At 38.6% G+C, this 24,908-nt stretch overlaps 1 protein-coding gene across 2 annotated transcripts; it reads left to right on the top strand.

The window, feature by feature from the left end:
- The first annotated feature begins 3,672 nt into the window (after positions 1 to 3,672).
- LOC135470519 (stromal membrane-associated protein 1-like) lies at positions 3,673 to 23,940 on the top strand. Of its 2 annotated transcripts, XM_064749511.1 has the most exons (11): positions 3,673 to 3,847; positions 8,227 to 8,360; positions 8,869 to 8,954; positions 9,606 to 9,696; positions 14,195 to 14,263; positions 15,028 to 15,169; positions 15,726 to 15,992; positions 16,469 to 16,716; positions 17,234 to 17,305; positions 18,991 to 19,134; positions 20,670 to 23,940. In XM_064749511.1, the coding sequence occupies exons 1-11, from the start codon at positions 3,730 to 3,732 to the stop codon at positions 20,805 to 20,807; spliced, it is 1,509 nt and encodes a 502-aa protein (XP_064605581.1). In that variant the 5' UTR covers positions 3,673 to 3,729; the 3' UTR covers positions 20,808 to 23,940. The 2 variants fall into 2 exon arrangements, with proteins under 2 accessions (XP_064605581.1, XP_064605582.1); XM_064749512.1 differs by lacking the exon at positions 17,234 to 17,305.
- The last annotated feature ends 968 nt before the right edge of the window (positions 23,941 to 24,908 follow it).

The following is a 24,908-nucleotide window of genomic DNA, read 5'->3' as shown; positions in this document are numbered from 1 at the left end:
ATTTCTGTGTAACAGCGTGTTTTGTGTTGGGAGTGTAACTGAAATGGGTTCATAAACGAAACATTTATGTTAATGTGTATATATGTTTAAGGTTTATTGTTGGGGTTTAAACTTTTGTCTTGTTTCATCAAGTCATTTAAGGGCTTTTCAGATATATGCCTTTACTAGCTTGATTTGTGTCATTAAATTTCCATCCATACCTGTAATAATTCTTGCTAATATCCAAAATCATTGCATGAAGGAATCATTTAAGGCGCTTTGTTTTAATCAACAGTCCAAATAAAAGAGAAATTATTTAGAATCCGAAAGTTACATTGCATGTATATTGTTTATTTATAAAATATTTTAATGAAATGTTAAAATATTTTTTAAACTTTTATTAAACAACCCTCACGAGAGAGCTCAATACGTGGGGATTGCGTGCTGTCGCCTTATTTAGGACGCCATGCTGCATGTAGATAGGCCTATACGCTGTATCTTGCCAACATATGCAGACCGACGCCCTATCACCTTTTCACCCTGGAGACTCCACGCGGATCCGAGTTTTACAAACCTTGGACTAATTAAAATCAGATCATACGATACTGAGATCGCTGGTTCCATCGTTATACGACCTAATCTTAATTAGTTTGGCATTTTTCTTAACTTAAACAAGACTATAGCGCTCCGTGAGTGTAGTGTACACTGAACATGCTGAAATCACGTACATTACCTGATATGCATATATATATGGTGTTACCATCTTGTAATTTAAATTGCCGTTTGATCCGTATTGAGCAGGACGCAAATATTGTCGAGCGTAAAACTACACAAGTGTAAGAACCCACCATTTTTCAAGTGAAATGTCAGTTTTAAATAAAAATCTCTTGTGAAATAAAGTTTTTGGGCCAGATTTAAGATAATCTTGTTGACCTATTGTTCTTTTGAAAAATTTATCAATTTTGAAGAAAAAAAAAATAAATACAAGAAAATCGACACTCATAAAACTGCACGTTTGATTTCAAAACTGGTAAATTTTAATTTCAAAAGCAGGATTGTTTCAAAATTGGTTTGTTTTGATTTAAAAATTGGAACTTATTTCACAGGTGGTCATTTTTTTTTTAGCTTAAAGGTGGTTTTGTTTCAAAACTGGCCTCATACACACTGGTACTCCAAAAATGGTTCCTCCAATCGTATCTAAGCGGACTTTAACGTCTTCGACGGCAAGCTTCATGGATGAAGGTTTTCTGCCAGCACAAATATGCATGTAGAACGTATACATGGTTTGGAGCTTTGGTGGTGACTGCTTTCTATATGCATGCATATTAGCTATGGTTATTCTTGATTACGGTGTAAAATACCAATGAAATAAAAAAATCGAGTAGTAATGGCACATCGACGGCGCCGTGGTATAAGTAAAACTTTCTTGAGTTATACTATAGGGAGAATCAGCTATCAACTAAACAAATCCATGTCACATTTTATACACATGCACGTGCGTTGCATGGGTTTCCATAAAATATGCCTGTGTATTCAATTATAACTTTCGTCGCAAATCCCCTTGTTACCATGATGGTGACCGATTCATATGTATTGCATGCATTTTTGGTATCAGCTATATCCATAATAGTCGGTCATATATCTAGGTTAATTCAACTTAATTAATTAGGCCCACAGCTTTATTCCATCAATAAAATCGATATAATATACATGTACTCGCATGTGTAATTAAAAATCACTTCAACTATATAGGCCTATATGCTTAGGTCTATGGGCCTATTGTCCACGGATGTTGTACGTGATTGTGCAAAAATACAGACTTGCGGTTAAATATATAGGTACCGTATTGCTGAGAATCTCTGTGAAATCCTATCTATCTTCGTTAGGTGAAGGCATATATCGACACCACGTTCATGTACCGGTACCTGTGTATCGCTATACGCTTTTATCATGCACAAATACCGCACTTATCACTCGTATATAAACGCACCGTATAATGACAGCGTTGAAGATTCGATCTTCCGTTACGGTCAACCTATTCGTATACATACATACATACATACATACATACATATACAGTTACGGTACTTTAGAAGCAATGTATCCTAAATCACCATACATTTCATCCATGTCGAACTTGTCCATTTTTTCTGATTTTGAGACTTCTGTTAAGATTAGAAAGGTGTATTGAGGTTTGCTTGGAACATGGGGCGATATTGTAGAGGAAAATTTTAAGGATCAGCACCGAAAATAATATTTGGCGATATTTATTTGCCTGTAAATATGCACTTTTATGAGCGAAGTTTTAAGTCACCCAGGACAATTAAACTGAATTAAACGATACGTGTCTCGTTGGTACAAGCTACCCTTCTTAAATTTGGGACACCTGGTCTGCCCATTTTAACCAATATATATGTAATTCTGGCAGGAATATTGAGTTTCTTTCTTCTCACATGGTTAGACCATCTAATGAACAACATCCTCATATCTTTACTTTCACAAAAGGCTGGTAAACAAATGTAATATTCTACTTTCAACACTACTAATACCTGCCCCAACATTTACAACTGAGCCAGGCCTAATAAACACATTTACATATGCACATATGCGCCAATATATTACCTATAGGGCTAAACATTTACGCACTTGTAGGCCTCGGCTTATAGGCCATATAGTCCGCATAGTATGGTTTTGCTCAGACTATTTACACCTATCCATATTTCTATATACTGCCTTACGAACTTTTTCAGATGTTTGAAAAAGGTTGCAAAATAGGTGGAGATCAGTTTTAAAGCTTTTAAACGTCATTTTCAAGACTTTCATAAGCCGGCCTAAAATCAATTTCAAAGTGTCAAAAAAAAAAAAAGTATTTTCAAAGCCTTGAAAATGACTTCTTAAGAATTAAATAATTTTAGACATTTTTGATAACACATTCGATCCTCGTGAGGCTAGATATCTCAGAATTTTGGCAGCACTGAAAAAAAAATCCATATTCGATGTATATATATCTCTATATAATATGACCTAATTTCCAACTGTATTTGCCATTAGCTCAGATGATTGCCTTTTAGTAAATATCAGGTTCAAATCTGATATGATTGTAAAGTTTATAAAAGTTATAGGCCTATTAAATAATGCGACTGGCATTACGGGTTCAAATGACTTGAACGGTATAGGCCTAACACCGCTCCAGGCTCTGAAATTTGTATTGGACTATTCTAAAAGAATAGCACTAATTCGCTTGGGTTTGCGCTGATCGATTTTTTGACAAAAGTCCCCGCTGTAGCCTCATTAAATCACACCCACAATACAAACATATCATAATACTGTGTGACTGCACAGCATGTCACGTCATGTGACAGTATCCTGATTGAAGGGGAGGATCCGGAATCAATGAACTACAGAGTTAATTCCCCTTTTCATTTACCTGCGGATGGATTTGAGAAGTAGTCGGAAGTACGAACGCTTGCCATGTAGTTCCAAATTCTGTGAAGAATTCTGCTTAGTTTAGTCAAAAATATTTGATGCAGCCTACGGCTTTCACATGAACTTTGCCAGTATATGACCAAAATCAATCGAATTAATTTTTTAGTTTCTTAGCTAAAAGAATTATAGAAGCGGAAGTTTAGAATTTGTTCCTACGCGTCAAGTGATAATTGGTGTTGTGCGGCACGGTGACTCGTAAGACAACTAAGCAAGAAATTGTGCTTTCACGTTTAGACGTTTTTAATACCAACTTTTAAGACAAACATGTCAACAAGAGCAGAGAAGGAACGGTTTAAGGCCGCACAGGAGAAAGCCCAGGCTATTCTTTCAGCTTTACTCAAAGACGAAGACAACAAATATTGTGTGGATTGCGACGCAAAGGGTGAGCTTGTCATCTAAATCGTGTATGTGTCCTGTCAAATGGACAGCATGGGGTTTCACTTTAAATGTTGAATGTGACAGCATTTGTAAAATGGAACAGTTTTACGAATAGAGGGAACTGTAGTATTGTTGTAAAAAAATATTCAAAATCAGTAAAACAAGGGTTCTAAGTGCTTTGTGGAATGTACTGATATTTCAGTTCAGTGATCAAACATATCAAACGTTGAGGCAGGTAAATTAGCCTAGTCGGCATTTCATGAGTCAGGTGAGTTCACGCAGATGTGAACGAGACAGGGTTGGGGTGTTCTTGCAAACTAACACAGCTAAAAGGTGAGATGTTACGGTACTTGCTGAACTGAATACAAATCTTGGCAATATCGTGTTATAGGACCCCACCATTGTTTTTTATCAACTACTTCTGCCTGGTATTGTATATTGTATGGTGTCCTAAGGAACAGGAGGAAACCCGTGTGCGCACATGAATGGCCAACTTGTGTGTATGGCGAAGACTTCACACACCTTCCCTCTGGCCCAAGGAAAAATGAGCATTTACACTGTTATATATTAGTCTTGAAATAGCACCCCAAATCTACTCGAGATACAATGTATGTGGATTAAAACCCGCTTAGAGGTGCTATAACACGACTAATATAACGTTGAACTAGCATTACTTGCGAAATAGTACTCCGTTGCTAACTCACAATACATGCCAGTCAATAAATGCTGTCATGGTGTGGGCTGGTGGCATATTGATATACCAGAAAGGCTTGTGCGGAATCAGGTTATTGCATTGGGCGACAAACACAAGTACAAAATTGCATAAACAGTCTTTTGTTGCAAACACAAAGTTAGCCTCAGGTATAACGCATGCGGATATACAGGTATATACCCATACACACAAAAACAGTAGGGTTTGCGTAGAAGGGCCTACTTAGCACTTATACAACCTGCTATCTGACATGTCAGAAGGCTATTCTGGATGAAAGGGCTGAAAAATTAACAGCGATTTCACATAGCTGTGTTCGTATACATTAACTACGCAGATCCAGCTGTTTTTCTGGAGTGGATACAACTTCTGCAGTTAACACCTGACCTGCATCATTTCCAATATCTGCATAGAATGTTCGATGAAGGCAGATATGGCCATCGGTACTACACGTACAGTGCTCATTGTGACTGGACTGAAGTGGCTGAATAGGGAAAGCAAAACTCCATCATAAGCACAGTAGATGTAAGTAGGCCTACATGCCTCATGTTCGTTCCATTTTTTGTACAATAGAAATCACAATCATTTTGGAGATGCCAACCATTTAAGAGGTGCCAACCATTTAGAGATTTCTGCATCTCCCCTTCTGAGTGTGGTCTAACGAAATGGGAGAGCCTGGCTGGAGTTGTTTTATATAGATTTAATGTATAACAATTGCGGTATCGAAACCAATGCGTTTACGTGGTGTAGCATACCACGAAGCTCAAGTACCAGAGCATAAGAAATGTTCATTGTGCGTCAAAATATCTTTAGCTAGTATTAGCGTGTGTCTTCTTTCCATACAAAGAATTAACTCTGAAAAGCACTCGTGGGCACAAATTAAAAATCTCTGTTTGTACACTGTATTTGCAGACAGCTCTTGCCGTCAGTCAGGATGTTGGTGAAAAACTTGAGGCATTTCCCGTTAACTTGCTGTACATGTAAGAGCAAATATCTGGGCATGTCATCGAGACGGAATCACTTACTATATAATAGTTGTGATATAGCCCAACACAGATTGCGCATTTCTTTTGTATATGCCCTCGAATAAGTAACCATGCCCCCTTTTTGATCCACAATACCCCCCCCCCCCCCCCCCCGTCTCAAAAGAACCCTTTTGAAGAATGTGTGCATGTCATTGTGACGGAATCACCTGGTATATATTAGTCGTGATATAGCCCCACGCAGATTGAGCATTTCTTTTGTATGTTCTCCCTGAGAAATCAACCACGCCCCCTTTCCAATCCACCCCCTCCCCCAACCCCTTTCAAGAATGTTTGCACGTGGGTGAAATGGAATCACCTATATATTAGTAGTGATATTCCCCCCCCCCCCCCAGATTGGGCATTTCTTTTGTATATACACTTTCCCCCCATCCAATTTAATGCCCCCTTTTCGATCCACAGTTGCCCCCAAATGTCCATTTTGATGAAGGTTTGCGCGTTATTGAGAGGGAATCACCTGTATATTAGCTGTAATAAAGCCCCCCACAGACTGCGCATTTCTTTTGTTTTTACCCCTGAAAAGGTAACCATGCTTCTTTTTCGATTCGCAATAGCCCCCGCACCCCCAAATCCCTTTTGCCCCCCCCCCCCCCCACACACACACAAACTGCGCATTTCTTTTGTACATACCCTCCCCCTCGAAAAAATGTACCATGCCACTTTTTCAATCCACAATTGCCCCAAAAAGAAGTCTCTTCCAGAATGCTTACACATCGTTAAGACTTAATCAGCTTCCATGTATTAGTCGTGATATAGCCCCCCCTTACACACACACACACACACACACACACACACACACACACACACACACACAGATTGTGGATTTCTTTTGTAGTTTTATCCCCGAAAAAGTAGCCGTGGCCCTTTTTGATCCACAATAGCACACAGAAAGGCTATTGATGAATGTTTGAGTTGGAATCACCTCGCATCTAATGGTCATGATATAGACTGCGCATTTCTTTTGTGTATACCCTAGTCTATACTGCAGAAAAGGACACCGCACCATCCAGTGAAATGCGCTGGAGACAGACACCGGGCGCAGGCATGACTAATCTAATGAAAAATGTGTGGGGTGCTATATTGCCTATATCTCACCGGGTCTGTTGGCCCAACAACTCCATTAGCAGTTGCCATAAAGTCATATCTTAGAGCTAGGGAATAGGACTTGTTGGCCCTCTGTTAGTATAATGTGACTTAGTGGAGTGTCATGTCTGGTGTCTTCGGTCTGATACTTCAGTGACGTCGGTACTTTGGCAGCATGGACTCGTCCTGCCACGAGCATGACAAGAAGATACGGTATATGTACACACATCTAATGACTCCTCGTCATCGTAAAACACACATCTGTCAATGAGGACTCCACGTCATATGTCTTGTTAAGTACAATCCTACATGTAATTGCTCCATTTGCTTATGAAAAATACTGATACTTTGGAAGGGCACTCTTTATGACTTAGAATGTCACAATGAATGCATTCTGGACTACTACGCAGGCTGAAGGGAAGTGTGGATGGCTGCCGACTAGAATTGAAGACAGATGTGCACACACAGTGCAGTCTGACATCATTGATTTATTTGTGTATTTATTTGATTAGCGCTTTGTGTCGTACTCAATAACCATTCACGTTTATTATGACAGCAGCCAGTATTATGGTGGGGAGGAAACCGGGCAGACCTCAGGTGAAATCCATGACCATTGACAGGAAGCCAGCATGAGCTGGATTTGAACTCATTGAATACACCTACATGTTAACAAGTAAACTGGTCAAAAAATTGTGCACCTACCATGGCTGTATTAAAGAAGCTACATGTATATTGTCTGTCAGGATGCAGGTATTTTCCTTGCCTGTGTCTGCAATGAGCAGCAGTTGCGATTCATGCAGCACATTCTTATACAAAGTTTAGTGTCTGGATTTTTAGCACACACTTTGATGTCATGTCATTGGAAGACATATTTCGTAGCTGGCATAGCTTGTTTTTTAATGTACTCAACTGATGCCTTGCCCAGTATGAGAGTTACTGACACCATATATTTTCGTATCTTATCACTGAGCAACCATGTAACTGATATTACCTGGTGTAATGTGCATGTAATGTTTCGTTCAGGAGCTGTTTGGTTTCCTTGCATTTTGCATGAAAGCTTGATTAGCGTCCTATGACTATAGTAAAACCATTCAAGACATTGTCGTAACTGCCAAAACTTCATGTGTGGCATGAAGAAACCAAATGTTAGATGTATGAAGAATGGTTTGCCGGATTGGTATTATGAATTGCCATTGTGCATGTGTCTTGCAACTTTGGGGGCTGATGGAGTAAGAAAAGACATGAAAAAAGATGACCCATCTGGCCAAATTTCAGTTGATGTTTTTTCCATTCCTGATACTTATTTTTGTTGTAATACTTTGAAATGGCAGAATGGTCATCTTTTCAGTGAGACAAATGTAGCTCAGTAAAACTAGGTCTGTCCCCATCTCAAAAGGCCATTAGCTAAATTACACGTATACATACATGTAGACCTTAAACCTTGTAACCTAGTTAAAACTGTATGTTTTGGGTCCAGTAATTTTACATATTTACACCATTTTTTGATTTCTTTGATGTAATGATTTAACGTAAACGTTTTTGTTATAGGACCCCGCTGGGCATCATGGAACCTGGGTATCTTCCTGTGCATAAGATGTGCTGGTATCCACAGAAATCTTGGCGTTCATATCAGTAAAGTGAAGTCTGTTAACCTTGATACCTGGACACCAGAACAGATCAGTGTAAGCTTGAAAAGCTACATGTAGTACTGTCGTATCCAACCAAAACCATACACCTAATTCCTCAACCTTTCCATTTGTGAAAGGGCAATTTAGGAGACAAAACTACATTGGTTGGGTTGGTTGATTACATTGCTTTTGGTTTTGACTTTTGGTTTTCATATTTTTGAGCACCTTGGATCTTGACAAGCAGCAGGAGGTGAAAAAATAGCATTTGCCTACATGTATGTGGATGGAACATTAATTTTTGCAGATTTCTAAAGATTTTAGTGTACTATTTACAGAGCACTAAGACAAATCTGCTTGAAGGTCAGAGTGTCTGACCCGAAAGCTGTAATTATCATTGTTTGCAGTAAAATCTTTATCAAGGTCTAGGGTAAATTCACTTTTGTTTATACCTCCAGTAGTTTCCTCACATGACCAAAGTTGAATGATTCGCTCAGAGGAGCTATGACGTCGCTTCAAAACTACAACCTGACACTATGTAGACTTCTGTGTATTGTTGTTATAGATGATGATGGAGATTGGAAATAGTCGCGCCAGAGCAGTGTATGAAGCAAACATTCCAGACAATTTCAGAAGACCTCAGACAGATTCGTATCCTTTTCTTCAAGACTTAAAGTTTTCCTATTTTGCCACCAAATGGTTCATATGGTGTTGACGGGCAAACTCAGCCATGGTTGATGTTTACAGAATGTTTGTGATTTAATTGTCATTTAGTTGATACATGTCAAGGGGGAGTTTCACAAACTTCAGTCACTATCTAATGTCAGTCGGTCAAGTGTCATTTAGCCAACAACCTAAAGTAGGTTATGTGACAAAAAGTGTCTGAAGCATTACACAAAATCGACCCTAATAGTTGGCCTTATTTGTTACTTATTTTGGAGCCCCACAACAATCTGATTGGTTGAACCCAGACAAAGTGATGAGGAATTAGCCAACAACAGTTTTCCACTCTCCGTCTTGCCATTTCAGATGACAAGTAGGAGAGTAAATACAGTGGCTTACAGTTACATTTACATACATGTACAAATGAGATCCATACATGTAGATTAACTTTGGCTTAGGGCAAGAATAAAGTGAGAGCCAGTGATCATCCACCTCTTGTGGCCAGCATTGGAATGAAGAAAATGTTTAAATTGTTGAGCTCTGAGATGCAAAATTGCATGAGGCTGGTGACAGATTTTTGAAAGTCCGCTGTTAATTGGTTTCCGTCTGTATTCTGATCTTCCTTAGCAAATATTGCAGACCTCTCGAATCTTTTATTAGAGCAAAGTATGAGCAGAAGAAGTATATAGCCAGAGAATGGATACCTCCTACCCCAAAAGTTCCCAGAGAGGTAAGAACTTCTGAAGTCATAATCGGTTACAGTGTGCTGCAGTTGGTCATGGTTTCTGGTGCGTATGCGTGTGTATATTTAATCAGATGTCACGATAGCAGCTGAGCATGATTAGCACATCCTTGTCATCTGGTGGGGATGGTTGTTAGGCTTCCCTCAATATCAAATTCAATTTTTCATGCAACAAACTCATTCTCAACGTCTGCAGGAAAAAATATGTTTTCTGTAGCACAAGCAAAGTTCCTGAATGTATTAAACATTATAGCTTGGACGTGTGTATTTAACAACTATTTATGTTAATATGCAAAATGATTTAGCGAAGTCGTGGTGGTGGTTTAAAAATTCATCACTGTTTTAGAGTATGAAGTTTGAAGCTTGTACATGGAGAAGTGACATTCAAATCACAACTTTCAAGCAAAGTAATAAATTACTCTGTGGTTAGTGGAAAAACACATGCACTACCTTGGACTAATTGAAACAGACGTTTTAAACAGCTATTTTTGACTTACATGTCTGTCAAACATTTATAACCTCTTCACAATGCTCAGCAATTGTCTCACAAAGACTTAAGTCAGAAATGGCTTTGTGGAATCAGCATTCCAGAAAAGTCTGGATTTACATCAAAACTTAGTGTCATCACAGTGTTTACTTTTCGGTAATGGAAGTTGAAATTAGTCTCAAGATAACATTGATGATGTGGTGAAAATTTTAGTTTCCAGGGTCCATAAATAAACTCTGAAATTGTGTTTCAAATTTTGAAACATGTCGGAATTTGTTTTTCTGAAAGGCCGATTCCACAAAGCCATTTCTGACTTTTGTAAAAATTAAAAAAAAAAAAAAAATAGGTATTAGTGTGTCTTAGAACTAAAATAAATTATCACCAAAGCTGAAATGTGTCTGAAATCGTGCTCAAGCCCTCCTTTTGTGCTCAGCTGAGAAACACTCAACGCACTTTAATGACTTAAGCAAGATCTCATACACGTTGGACTTTGGGTTAAGTACAAGGCAAGTTCTGTAACCTTGTTCTTGAACACATGGACGCCTCCATCCTTATTCACAAGCCAGGTGTGTGTTTGCATGTACATGTTCAGTATGTAATATGTACCTCCATCAGGATGGCTTCTGATATCACTACATGTACATGTACATGTTTGTGTGGAGTTGTCAGAGGATAGCTGATCATGATATAACATGTACATGCATCTTCATCAGGATGTCAAGTGATATCACTAATGTACATGGTTGTGTGGCTTTGTCAGAATAGTTGATCGTGATATTACATGTACATGTATCTCCATCAGTATGTTGCTACTGACGTGTTCAGTGTTGTTCTGCAGTTCATCTGTAATACCACGTGTAATTGTGAAATTCAATTCAATATTTGCATGCTGGAATGTGTTTTGTTTTTACAATGGATTCTAGATGTGCTGTAGTATTTCCTTTAGCTCACAATTGTCTAAATTGAGGATTTATTCTGAAACATATGATAAAAGTATGTTTAGGTACACAAATTCACAACAGATAAAAATAAAGTAATACTGAAGTTATATCAAAACTTACTAAGTTCTTTGACATGTTAACAAGGAAAAGAGCACAGAAGACATAAAAGTATTTTTTAAGAACAGCTATAAACACCAGTCAGATGAAGATTTTAAAAGGTACACTGTGGAATATAAGTCCTGTTCATGCAGTGTTTTAAGGGACGGTTTTGCTTTGTGCATTAGAAATTTGATCTCATGCACATGGCTGCTGATTTGGCACCTTTTCACAACAACCTTACACACCCCCTTTTTTTCCCCAAAATCTGTGATAATGATCATTATTTGAGCTAATGTACAAAAATGTTCATGTAAAAAAATTATTTGGCTATTGGTAATACATGTACTTGGATTACATCATTTTGATCTTCGTGGGAATATTAAACTTTGAGATTTCCCTTGGAATCAATATAGCAAACTTTAAGTAAGTCGGTTATTTGCATGTGTACTGCAGCATGTTAGTGTAGTCCTGTAATAAGTTAGGAGCTGAAGCAGATTTATTTTGCCAGTGTTCAAGACTGCGGACATCTGGCGCTTCGGGGCACTTCACTCAAATAAGGCTGCGGCAAGCAGAGGACGAGGTGAAAAATAACTTGGGAAGGTATAGGGAAACGAACAGCATGAGATGATATTCATAGAAGTGCGGCTGATAATAACCAGAAATTATAGTATGTAAGACAACAGAACAGTGTGCACAGTATATAGGAATCAGTTTTGGACTTGTGAGGCTGTGAATCAGAGTTTTGTATTACCTCCCATGTTATTTTGACATTGTGCGTGCGTGGGTAAGGATGTGGGTGGGAGTATAACGGCAAATGCCCAGATGTCTGCAGTCTCAAATACAAAATGCCCATATTGTACTCTTCTAACATGCAAAAAAGTACAGTCAGCTGTTTTCTAACATTGTTCCGTTGTTACCATTTGCAGTTAGAGAATTTGGTAAGCATACATGTACTTCCGCCTGGTGTTTTGTCCCAGAATTGTAAATTCTCCTCATGGGTGACCGGTGATGTATGTTGATGTGTTCTTGAAGTTGGTGGTGGGCATGATGGGAAGGGCTCATTGTCCTCTGTAGAGTTACAAAACTGTCAGATAATGTGCATGTTAGTTTCATACACCAATAACCCACATGTATGATGTCCTTGGCATTAAGATTACAGACAGTATTACACTGATCATCTACCTGCACAGTGTACATGTTTTCACATGGTTACGTCTTCGTCAAATATACTTATCAGTGAATGTGATGCATGTGTTGAAATGAATGGAATGTCTTATGTCTGTGAAAAATTGGCCCTGACCAAAAATGCTCATGAGTAAATGTGATGGAAGTGTTGAAATGAATAAAATGTCTTTTCTCTGTGAAAAATGGGTCAAGACCAAAAATGTTGATGAGCAAATGTGGTGCAAGTCTTGAAGTGAATTAAATGTCTTTTCTCTGTGGAAAATGAGTGGAGTTTAGATAATACAAGTACATGCATATACATCAAGCATGTCATCATGTTCTGTCTGTCAGTCCCATCTACATGTCTATATATATCATCAGTGTAGATAAGTGACTTATCCTCTCTTGGCGCATGTGTACGTTTCATGATTTGACATTTACTTGTAGAGAACATACATGTAAGTAATTAGGAGAATGTCTTGTAATAAAATTTGAGTTACCAAGTTAGTAGTTATTTGAAAAGAGCACAGCATTATAAACAGTGGTGGCATGGCTTTGGACCATCAATGAAAATGTGTCTGTTGTTGGGATTGAAATTTCTCTTTTGCTTTTTCTAGCATTGTGAATTTCTTCTTGTTTGTTTAAAAAAAAAAAAGCAATCATTTCCCTGTCGACCAACCATATTTCTTCTGAGGCATTTCTGTTACCTCAACAAAGAATTTTTTAATGGTGTTCTGCAGCCCCGTGATCCAGTACATGTATAAATTTATCAAATGGAAATTATACATGTATATGTCACACATCTACTGTATATTTGTAACAGTTGTGAATTTTACATCTACATCATAGTGTCCATTCACTGCTTTGTATGAGCAGAGGCAACCTGCGGATGGTCTTGGGTTTCCCCCGAGCTCTGCTCGGTTTCCACCTACCGTAATACGGGCTGCCGTGGTATAAGTAAAATATTCTTGAGTATGGAGTGAAACACCAATCAAGTAAATAATTAGATAAATGTATGAGCAGAGTGTCAGGCAGACTACATCCTCCTTAATTCTCCAGCCATTGTTCATACTACAGTGTAGTATTTGTACAGTGTTGTATGGTTGGATATGTTGATACGTTTAACATCTATCCGTGTCAGTTAGGTTTGCTGGATAGAGATATTTGTACATGTACATTTATATGAAATTAGATATTTAGTTAGTATAAATAAGAGTATAAACAGCCCATGTAGGTTTTTTTATATATGGACTCAAAATTGTGATTTATGAGTTTGTGTTAAGCAAATGTTCATCAAAATATTGCCAAGTAGTATGTCAGATGTCGCTATCTACATACAAACCATTTTTTGAATTAGAGATGGTGAAACAAGTCTTATCTGAGTTTTGCAGACAAGCCCTATGCAAGACTGTTTGCGACGGTGTGCATACTTGAATGCTTTATTTCATTGTTTCTTGGTGCGTGGTGAAAACTTGAACAAGAGGAAAGAACCTAATTTTTCATGTAATAACAGCCAGTAATGGATGCCTGCGTCTATATTTAATTAACGGCCAGAAGTCTATGTGTACATGTATACGTGTTGTTAGTTGCATATACGATAGCATACCTTTATTGTGGGCAGTGGGAAATCCTATGAATGTGAAAAGCTGCTTTTTCTTCATGAATGTTATGTACATTAAAAATATTTAGTTGAACAAATCTAAGGGAACCCAGTTGATAGAAGCAGGTTATGTGTGTGGCTGTGTTATTATTTCTTCCATTTATTGACAACATTTGCATGTGTGTATGTCTTCAGTTTCTAGAGGATGATTCCAAGGAAAAGAAACGAACCAGGCCTAAAGCTGGTATGATTCAGCTCAATTCGGTAAGCTTGAGACTTTGTTAATAGTTGAAATAGATATTTGATATTCATCAGGATAAGGACAATATCATAATTATTAAGAAATATAGTTAAGGAATGGTCTTTAATGTTTCAATAAACTGTCAGCCACTTTGTATTTAGAATTTATTAATGGTCTTTAGATGAATTCTGTGTATTCTTTGTTGCCTTCCCTTTGTTCTCTATATCCCCAATCATTCCAGAGATTTCAAAAAATTAATCTTGTTGCTGCCTCACTTGGTGCTCTGCACTGAGTGGTTATAGCAAAGAAACAACACTGGTTGACCCTGTATCAGTACAATGTGACTGGGTGGGTGTCATATCTACTGTCAGGCATGCGCTTCAGTTGACTCACCCTGACATAGACTTAGTATTTGGCTACTCACTTAATGATTGCTTGTCGTCATAAATTACGGCTCAGTCATATCACTACAGTGAATCCCCAACACTGAATGCCCCACCACCCTTTTCATGACAATGTATTAAACCCATTTGTAACTATTTACTACTGGAACATCCCATGATTGTTAATGATTGGTCAGGTAAAGGGGATGTTTTCTTGGGTGACATTTCAGTTAGGTCTTCTCTGGAATGTACATGGTTGTAGGGGCACAGTTTCAGTGTACTGGCATAATGATGTGTTGTATCTTATGTGGAACTCAAAGGGAACATTGTACTGTTTTTTTAAAGTATTATATTGTTTGCATTCAAATTTAAAACTAAATGCATTTATATGTTCTTGTTGACAGACTCCCAAACCTAAACCATCCTCCAGTGCTACAAATGGTGAATTGAAACGCTCTCCAGATGCCCCAAAGCCCCCTAAACAGGAGCTGGCGGCACCCACCCAAACCAAAGAGAGTGGTGCCGCAATGGATCTCTTGGGACTAGGTACAGTGCTGTGAAACTCGAGACTTTCACTATTGTTAATCTCTATTCTCTGTATAACAAGCATGATGACCAAGTAAGTACATGTTTCAATGGAAAAGCAGTTGATTATTTATCAAATTTCAGGGACCAATTCTTCATGTATACTTCGTTCAATTTTAGTGTGTGGCATAGTCTTGTGGGGGCATATCACGTATGCGCCTGAAATTATGATCATTTGCATGATACAAAGTTCTCATTTTGATGACGTAGACTAAATTTGTGATCATTGGTTTTGTTTTGATTTCTTGAAAAATAAGTGAATATTTTTACCTCTTCACTCTGTTCCCTCTGTTGTATATGAATATGACTTTGTTCCCTCTGCTGTATGTGACTCTGTTCCCTCTGCTCTATGTGAATATGTGACTTTGTTCCCTCTGCTCTGTGTGAATATGTGACTTTGTTCCCTCTGTTCCATGCCAAAATGTCACTTTGTTCCCCAGCTTGTACATGTGTGCCAATATGTCACTGTGTACCTTCTGTTTTGTGCCAATATGTCAGTATGTTCCCTCTGTTGTAGATACACCTACCCCAAACTCCTCTAATGCTGACCTGTTGGGTGATCTCCTTGGTGGGGCTCCACCTGCGCAGCCCACAGCAGCTACTACCACAACCCCTACCCAGCAGCAATCCGGAACTCCACAGGGCCAAACCACACCTGACCAGTCTACCAATGGTACCACTGGAGAAGAATCGCTGATGAACGAGAACCAGAGCAAATCCACAAAAGAGTCCATCTTAGCTCTGTACGGTTCAGGCAGTAATCAGCAACAATTTGGTGTACCAGGTAAATGGGTGTGCTGATGCTCATCTCTTCACTGCTCATAGCTAATTTGTATATAGAAACATTTAGTTTGATTTGTCGGAATAAAATTTTAGCCTTTCAGTCCATCAAAATCACTTTTCAGGATGTTTTGTCAAGCCCATAGCAATAGCACTTGATTTATGTTTTGATATACATGTAGTTGCCTCAATGACCTTTACCCCTGTCTAGATCACACAATTTTTAGGTCTTTTGCCGTACAGAAAAAAAAAAGACAGAAGAAAGAATTGGTAAAGTCTTACATGAAGGCTTTCAACAGACCCGTTTATCCTTGCATGGCAGTGGTTTGTTCCATATTGTTTTTCTTCTAATTTGGAATTTAGCATACATGTACATGAAGCTATTATTCTGAAAGCTCAAGCCTATAGGGAACATATATAGTAAAAGCAACACTACCAGATTGCCTGTAGCATGTAAATGTCAATTCTGGTTTGTTAAAGGTGGAGTTTACATGCCACAACAAGGAGGTCAGCAGCAAATGGGCATGTATGGTGGTATGCCAATGATGGGCATGGGACAGCAAGCAGGCATGATGGGACATCAGCAGGGATTGATGGGACAACAGCCGGGGATGATGGGACAGCAACCTGGTATGATGGGACAGCAAGCTGGGATGATGGGGCATCAGCAAGGCATGATGGGACAGCAAACGGGGATGATGGGACAGCCAGGCATGATGGGAGCACAGGTACGCAGAAGTAGTACATGTAATCGGCAAGTCAATAACCCGAAATAAACATTATTATGTCCTGTGATGTTTTTTTTTTTTTATTTAATTTTATTTCATTCTAGACTACTAGAAGCCCTACGAAAAAAAACAAACTTTAGAGTATATTAATCCTGAAGTTTGATTTTTGTTTAAACCTTAGTTTTCAATGTAACAAAATAACTGCAGTAGTGCTTCTAACATTTAAATGCTTCACAGGTCATGAACTGTAAATCTCATTCGTCCTCACTGTTAATGTACATACATATTAATCAAGTGTTTTGACTATTCAATGACATATAGACTAACGCTGTCTCTTTGCCCCGTACAAAAGTACATAATAATGAGCAAAATGTTCAGTAAAAAAGAAAAACTATAAACATGGCATGTATTACTTTTATAACCTGGTCTTGCAAAACAAGTGAGAATTTGAGCGTTTTGTTGAAATTTTGTTCGGCTCAGGAGTTGTAATTATTCTGGTTCTGTTGTCTGAATACAGCTTTCCCCTGATCAGCTCTATATGTATCAGCCAATGGCAGGCCAATACTATGACTATTTCCCCTATGAACAGGTGTAGTATAAGAGTCAGGTGTTCAATTCAGCAACTTTGAGGGGGACGTGGAGTTTGATTTTTCTTTGCCTTTTGTCTTTGTTTTTTGTTTTTATCTACCTCCCTGAATCAGATTTGGTTCTGCTGCATGGTGTTCCACAATTCATATTTTTTCTATTGAGGCACGTTCTGTAAAATCGGCTGTACTTGTACAATTCTCCACACATTGTACAAAAGAGCACAGTGGCGAAATTTCATCAGTATTATAATGCATCACTCATTTTCATTTTGTGTGTTATGGGCGAGTTGACTTCAAAAATCCCCAAAATGGAGTAAAACTAAAACTACTCCTTTTTGTTTTGTCCAGTCTCCATTTTTTATGATTTTCCTGTTTTTCTAGGCTTTCAAATCATGTAAATCCTGTTGTCTTCACAACAGGAAAAAATACCCGGGATAATCAACATTTTCCATAAATTAGATTATTTTCCAGTTTTTATATTTATACCCTCTTCTGACGATGAAAAATTATTTATTCTGCCTGTAAAGCAACAATTAAAATTGGTTTTTGCCTAATGAACAACAAGCAAGTTTTGCTCTAGTACCAAAGCATCGATCTGCAGATTGTATGTCTGGATGAAGCTAATAAGATGAGTCTTAGTCTGTCTGGATCATTGGTCATTGAATGCAATACTGAAATGTGTATGTAAAAAAGTGCCAGTTAATGGATCTTCCCACCTTTCCTGCTTTGCTGTGTATGTTCATATAGGTTGTTTGCTGCTCTGGTGTTGGTAAATGTTTGCCTGTGATTTGATTTCATCGGCAAGGTGCATTTTAGCATCTGTTTTTGTTTTGTCCTTTGGCCTAGAGTCTTTATATGATTTTGTGAATTTGAAAGTACCTATTATCACCTACATGTAGTTACTCACATAAGCACTTGGTGTCACACTTTCAGTACATAAGGTTTTGATTTGCTGGAGCATGGGCATCTGCAGGGTTAGGGAAACCCCAACCCTCATCCTAGTATACGTATATGTAGACACACAGCCAGCACAGATCTGGGCCACTTTTATCAATCTGTTCTACAACACAAGCACCTGAAATGTAGAAATTTACTCCATATCTTGCGGCACATTGTCTCTAATGTGCAGATGCATGTGTTTCAGAGTTCACAGATAGAGTGTATTCGTCTTAATAGTTTACAAGTACATGTGCTTTCCATAGTTAATGTATCAAAGGTTGTCTGTACGATTTTCCAATCCGCATCTGATGTACATTTAAACAGACACACCTTGAAAACGCATAACATAACAGTTGGTGAAAGTTAATGTAATTCAGGTGCACCAAAAAAATTGGGACAAATATAACATTTGTTAGTGGCAAAGACATATTCTGGTCAGTGAAATATTCTTATGTGGTTGGTCCACAGATAAAAAGGTTTTTCTTTTATAATAAAAACCTTTTTCAGTTCCGCAGGTTGTTTGTCAGATATGCGTTTTTAAAGTGTTTCATTGTATATATTTGATATTAGTATCACCAGTGTACTGTATATATAGTGTTTTGGTACTCTACTGTATGTATAGTGTTTTGGTACTCTACTGTTTGTATAGTGTTTTGGTACTCTACTGTATGTTCGTGTACTTGCCATGAAGTTGATGAGGAATTCCATGGAAGAATAAGCTACCACTGATTGTATCTGTACGTTTCAGCCAGCCAACATGTATGGAATGGGAGGTGGCCAGATGATGATGCATCAGACAAACCCAGGGGCCATGGGAATGGTGGGTGGTAATATGGGGCCTGTAAACAACATGGCCATGTATGGGCAACCTCAGATGCAGCAGTACCAACAGGTGAGGCCAGTTGGAAAATGCCTACTCGCATGTAAGGCTAGCTCGTACATAGTTTGTATTGGGCTATATTAAAACAAAATGATTTACCACTAGTAAAACTCCTTCCTGCCATAAACAGAGCAGTCCATAGCTATGAACTCTTTTTGTTCTTTTCCTCATTACATCACAATTATGGGTGTATGTGTGCTCATAAAAAAGCTTTGCAGTACACAAACATGCAAGGTTCCAGCAGAAAACCATGTGTCTCACTGAGATTTGAACCTTTGTGTGTAGCTCATCCTCGAGTCTCCCCTTCCCACTAGTTAACACGAGGGAATGAGTGGGTGAATTGCTGTGAATGCTTTGTGAGCTGGTACATTACTGGTCTTGTAGGGATGATTTATGTGCTAGAGTTGGCAATGTTTCAACAAGGCTGGTATTGTGTTGACCTTGCGTGTATATACACATCTACTACACTCAGTTTATTCGGCGGATTGTCAAGGCTGCGATTTATCCCACGATACTTCCCTGACCATTGTGGCATGCTACGTGTGTATATTTACCTTACCATTTGTCATGTTTTTTTTTTTGTTGTCATTTAGTCGCCTGTGGCCTTGTATGTAATGTGTACTATGTTACGTAACAATTTAACATCACCTATTGGGGCGCAATAATTTCAACAAGTCTGTGTCAAGTTTTATTCAGACCTAAATCTGTCTATTGTTTTAGTTTAGATAAAATACCTGTGTTCTTCAGTACAAGGAAAAACACTGATTAGGCGAAAAAAACAGTAAGAGACTGGTCAGCTGAAAATACTCATCAAGTCACTGAAAATTACATATCCGTAGTACCTCTTCCTCCAAAAAAAGTCATATTTCTGGTATCTTTCTTGAAAAAGACACTCTCTAGGTTTTAGGACCATGAGGGGATTGCCATACCTTCTCCATAATTACAGACACTCCCTAATTGAGGCAAACTGAAAGTAAGCGAGTCAATCACAAAAGTCTCCCATGAAGTTCACACAGCGGGTGCTATTGGCATGCCAGCTGGCCCAGCTGGAGTATAGACCTACCCTGGCCTATAAAGCCAGTCTTTCCTGACAGCTTATACACAGCAACTTATGGTGTCATTTGTCAATGTACAAACCTTACATTTAAAATAAGTATATTATGATATTTAAAGTTGATGGTTATGTGCCATTATTTAGCAGGGAACATTCAACACTCCACCACATTAGACATTATGTGAAAATTTTTGAAAAACTGATTTACAAAGTTTTGTGAGAGTTGCTTAGTTAAACTAGAGTTGTTAATGGAACAGCCTATCAACCAATGAGGCTGCCTGTGTAAATCTTCATGTGGATCTCTTTGTTTCGGCCGAAGCTTTATGTTAGAAACCTGTCAGGCACCTGGCAAAGGTCAGTTGTACTACTCTGGGCACTTAAACACGTGTAGTACACCATCAATCACATATAATACATGTGTAAGTAAATACATTATCTGTATATAGATGATGATTCTGGTGACCAGGGAAAATCTACTGTTTTCTTATCACAGATGCAGCAGCAGATGTCCTCGATGAAGCTAGGGACCCCGTCACCAGGGATGGGCATGACCGCTCAGAACAGCTCAGGCTCAGGGATGACCAACTGGGGTGGAGGCTCATCCACTCTCTCCAACAATTTATGGCAATGACCAATCTAGCTCTTAGACTCACATTCACAACCAGTAAATCATTCTTAGGACTGTAACTTATTTGTTCGTGGGGACATGTCATATGGAGAGAATGGCACCAGTGAAGGAAAGACCATTTATGTTATAATTTGTACATTCAGTATTCTGGTAAATAGCTGAAGTGATTTTGCTTGCTTTATTTATGGGAACTGAATATGTCTTTCCATTCTAACAGATGTATCCATATAATCTCACTGCTGCCATTCACTGTTGCAAACCAAAGCACAGGAGCCCAACAACCTCGGTCCTTTTCTTATTTGATCATTGTTAACCAGGTCTTTCTACCAAGGCCGATGTGACAGGGTTGTTGCCAAATTTTCCTAGTGAGATAAAAATGATGTAATGATTTACAGCCTTGTTGCATTATTTGAAATATCTCACTTCAGTCTTTTTGAGGTCTCCAGGGCTATCTCCCTTAGGTGAAAACCCTGAGAATAATTTTGGGGTGTCTTGTATGTCATTGTGTTGACCTCGTGACTAGAAACCGATTTTTATGTTGATGAATAAGCAACACCTAATGTTCTACTTATGTCAGTAAAATGGAGGGAGGCTGTAGACAAGATAGATAGTAGAGAATACATAGTTATAGTGACTAACATATGTACATGAGGTGGTGAGACAAGAAACTGATGTATAGTTTGATGTATGGAATTTGCCAGTACATGTGTGCACTTTTTTGTTTACAAGTGGGGGTGAATGTGAAGTGTGGTATAGAGAATGATAGGCTTGTGCCAGTGGGCGTCATTGTCTAGTGTTGATCTCCATTATGATGATGTCAGTGGATGCGAGAATGGTTTGGCAGGCCATGTACCTTCATCATTTCATAGTTTTAACATCCATCGATGCCCTGTCGGCATTTGTCCCCAGTGATTATGAGATGTGCCAGTGTTCATATCATGGTTTTAATTTGCAACAATGCGTGATTTAAGCTTGAGTGAAGAGCAAATCAGCCAAATGGCCACACTCCTTGCAGCAGGTGTGCAGCTCTATTGCGCTTTTCATCACCGCCACAGCCAGAAAAGTTTGAAAGGTTGCCGTTGATCTGTAACTAGTATGACTGGCCCCAAAAGCACAGTTGGTAGAGCGCCCACTTCGCGGTAGTGAGCGGTAGATCCAGGGTTAAGACCTAAGATTTTAGAAGGGGAATTTGTAGCTTCCTTGCTTGGCATTCAGCATTAAGGGGATAGTGCAACGACTGGTTGGCCTGTATCAGTATAATGGCTCGGGCGGGGCGACTAACTTGCCTTCGGTAAGGCGTCTCAGTGAAGCAGCACTAGATAAAAGAGCGGAGGAAATCCATCCTGTAACAAGGATTCACATTACACGTACATGCACCCTAAGGACTCCTTCATCGTCATATGACTGAAAAATTGTTAAGTACTATCTTAAACCCCAAGCACTCACTCACTCTGTAACCAATATTCATCGATAAAATTGTTGTAGGTATCCATTGGAATCCTGTTGTGCATACTCTAGATAAAGAGAATGTATGTGTTTCAAGTATAGAGACAGGCTGAAAATAAGTACTTGTATTTTTTGACATCACTTCCGGCCTTATCAACGTGTCGCAGTGACATTGTTCAAGATTTGTGTACTGAGTTTGCTAGTGGTGGCAGTGATGTAAAGTGAATGTAGAGAATGGCGCATGCGCTGTAAGGAGACCGCCAAATAGCTGGGATTATTGTATGCTTCTTATGTGTATAAATATTCTTAGTCATACACAGGTACCTTATGAAAAGTAGTGTGGTATGTTGAGTTTGTATAAGTTTTGTTGTTTACTTGTACATATCCATGGAATGCAAGTGTCCCAAGAAGCCATCACTTTCAGGGAAGCAGTTAGTCATGGGGTGTGTCAGTTTGAGTGTTAGTACCAATGTTATCTTTAAATTTAAATACCAGTATGTATTTATTCTCACCCATTTACTTGTATGTTTTCAGCGTGTTTGCAGGTGCACACGGTGACAGTCAGCAATATGTGCATGTGTTAAAATATCCAAATGTTTACAAAAAGAATATCAGGTAATAAATAGTCATGAAATTCTGGGCATGATTTGCAATGTTCTGCGAATTGTTTGCACTAGATGACCTCTACGACTTCTGGCCTTCTCTTTGCTGGACAAAGGGAGATAACTTCGATTTTTCTTGTACAGAGGTCATCTCCTTTCTGTGTGTAAATATGCTTGATTTTCCTTCATTACCCATTTACTGAATTGTAATTCCATATTAAGCATGTGACCTTTGCCATTGCATTACCACCTCAGAGTGACGTCCCTTTCGCACAAGAATGGGGCGATGTATTACACAATTTTCCACATTGGAAAAATTATGAAATTGTGAATTCCAGTGGGTTATGAAGTCCATTTATAATGTGACGTCATTTTGTTGTTGCAATGTAATATGGAAAGCGTGCATTGTAGATACTGTTGATGTCCATTTCAGATAACGCACTAACACATGTACAGGTTTCTCATCGTATTCACAATATGCTATTGCAAAGTAACAATATAACACACATATGTACTTATGGTGGTGTCCTTAGCTACACATCTTGCTTGCAGTCTGGTATTGTTTGTTGAATCCTTATGTATGCATATCTGTGCCATTACAGATTTAAGTTTGATGATCGATTTAGTAAAACATTTTCAGTGTAGTATTTTTATTTTGTGGCCTATTATAATAATGAAAGGTTTAATAAATCCTTTGCACGCCGTAAATCATACTGTCATTTCATAGACTGCAAAAGTCATTAAAGGAAATGTCAGCATTGATTTTAATGACAAACCGGACTCATTATAACAGTATCCTGTTAATGTAGATTTAGACATGTGAAGACTTGTGTAGAGTACGTTATTTTGACTCATCCAGATGTCCTGTAAATATTTATGAATTCGGGTTATCAGCTTTTGTCACTATAAAATAATAATGGTTCTTCATGATGACTGTTTAGTTGGACTAATGAAAACTTGCTTCTGCAGTGGCAGATTGAACTCAGTCTGTAAAGTCAGATTTGTACAAAGAATTGTTTCTAATGATTTTGTCTCAGTATGTAAATGTTCATGTAAAATGTATTATAGAATAAATTGGATTTAAATTAGGTTTTCGTACTTTCATTCATAGCAGATAAAGGTACATGTAGTGCATGTACCTGCAAAGTTTAAAAGTTCAGGTATACACAGATAAAGTTTTGATGTGCATGGGGTATGAAGGGTTTCGGTTACTGTGAGTTCAAGTCCAGCTCCTGCTGGCTTCCTCTCCGGATGTACGTGGGAAGGTCTGACAACAACCTGCAAATGATCATGGGTTTCCTCTCACCACAGTGCTGGCCGCCATCGTATAAGTGGAAATAAAATAAAGGTCTTGTCCAAGCAACAGCAGGTACATATTGTCAGAAGAGGTGGGAGTAACAAGGGTCCAGATACTGGACTATTATGTTTTTGAAGGGTTGTTTTCATATTGGGCTTGTTGTAGGTCCAAGGTTTGTCGCATTGCCTGTACAGCTCACCTCAGGCCAATACGACAGACCCTGGACATATTGCAAGGCCGACATGAAAATAACCATTTATTCACATTATTTTATTGGTTAGCGTGCTAGTGTGGCACAGTGACCCTAGAACCTCTCACCAATCGCTGTGAGATCAAATCCAGATTATGCTGGCTTTGTCTCTGGAGGTACGTTGGAATGTCTGCCAACAACCTGAGAATGGTCATGTGTTTCCCCCAGGGCAGTGCCTGGTTTCCTCCCATTATAATGTTAGTCACCATACAATAAGTGAAATATTACTGAGTATGATGTAAAACTACAATCAAATAATATGCAGGTTACGAGAATGAAGTTTACAACAACAGTGTGAGCATTGTTGCTCTATGGCATGGTACGATCAATCTGCCAATGTTAACATCTTGGGTCGGTTTGGGCGCCAAATGTTGCAACAAAAAAAGCTGTCTTGTTTTCTGTAAGTGCAAATACTGCCATGGTAAAAGACATGCCAAAAAAATAGTAGCCCAACATGGCTGTAAAGCAGAGACGTCTTCTTCCACTGACTTGTCATTTCTGTTGATGTA

This window comes from Liolophura sinensis, chromosome 7, assembly GCF_032854445.1.
Source record: "Liolophura sinensis isolate JHLJ2023 chromosome 7, CUHK_Ljap_v2, whole genome shotgun sequence".
Taxonomy (NCBI): Eukaryota; Metazoa; Mollusca; class Polyplacophora; order Chitonida; family Chitonidae; genus Liolophura; species Liolophura sinensis.
The sequence above is the reverse complement of the archived record's forward strand: the minus strand, read 5'-3'. Positions and strand labels throughout refer to the sequence as shown.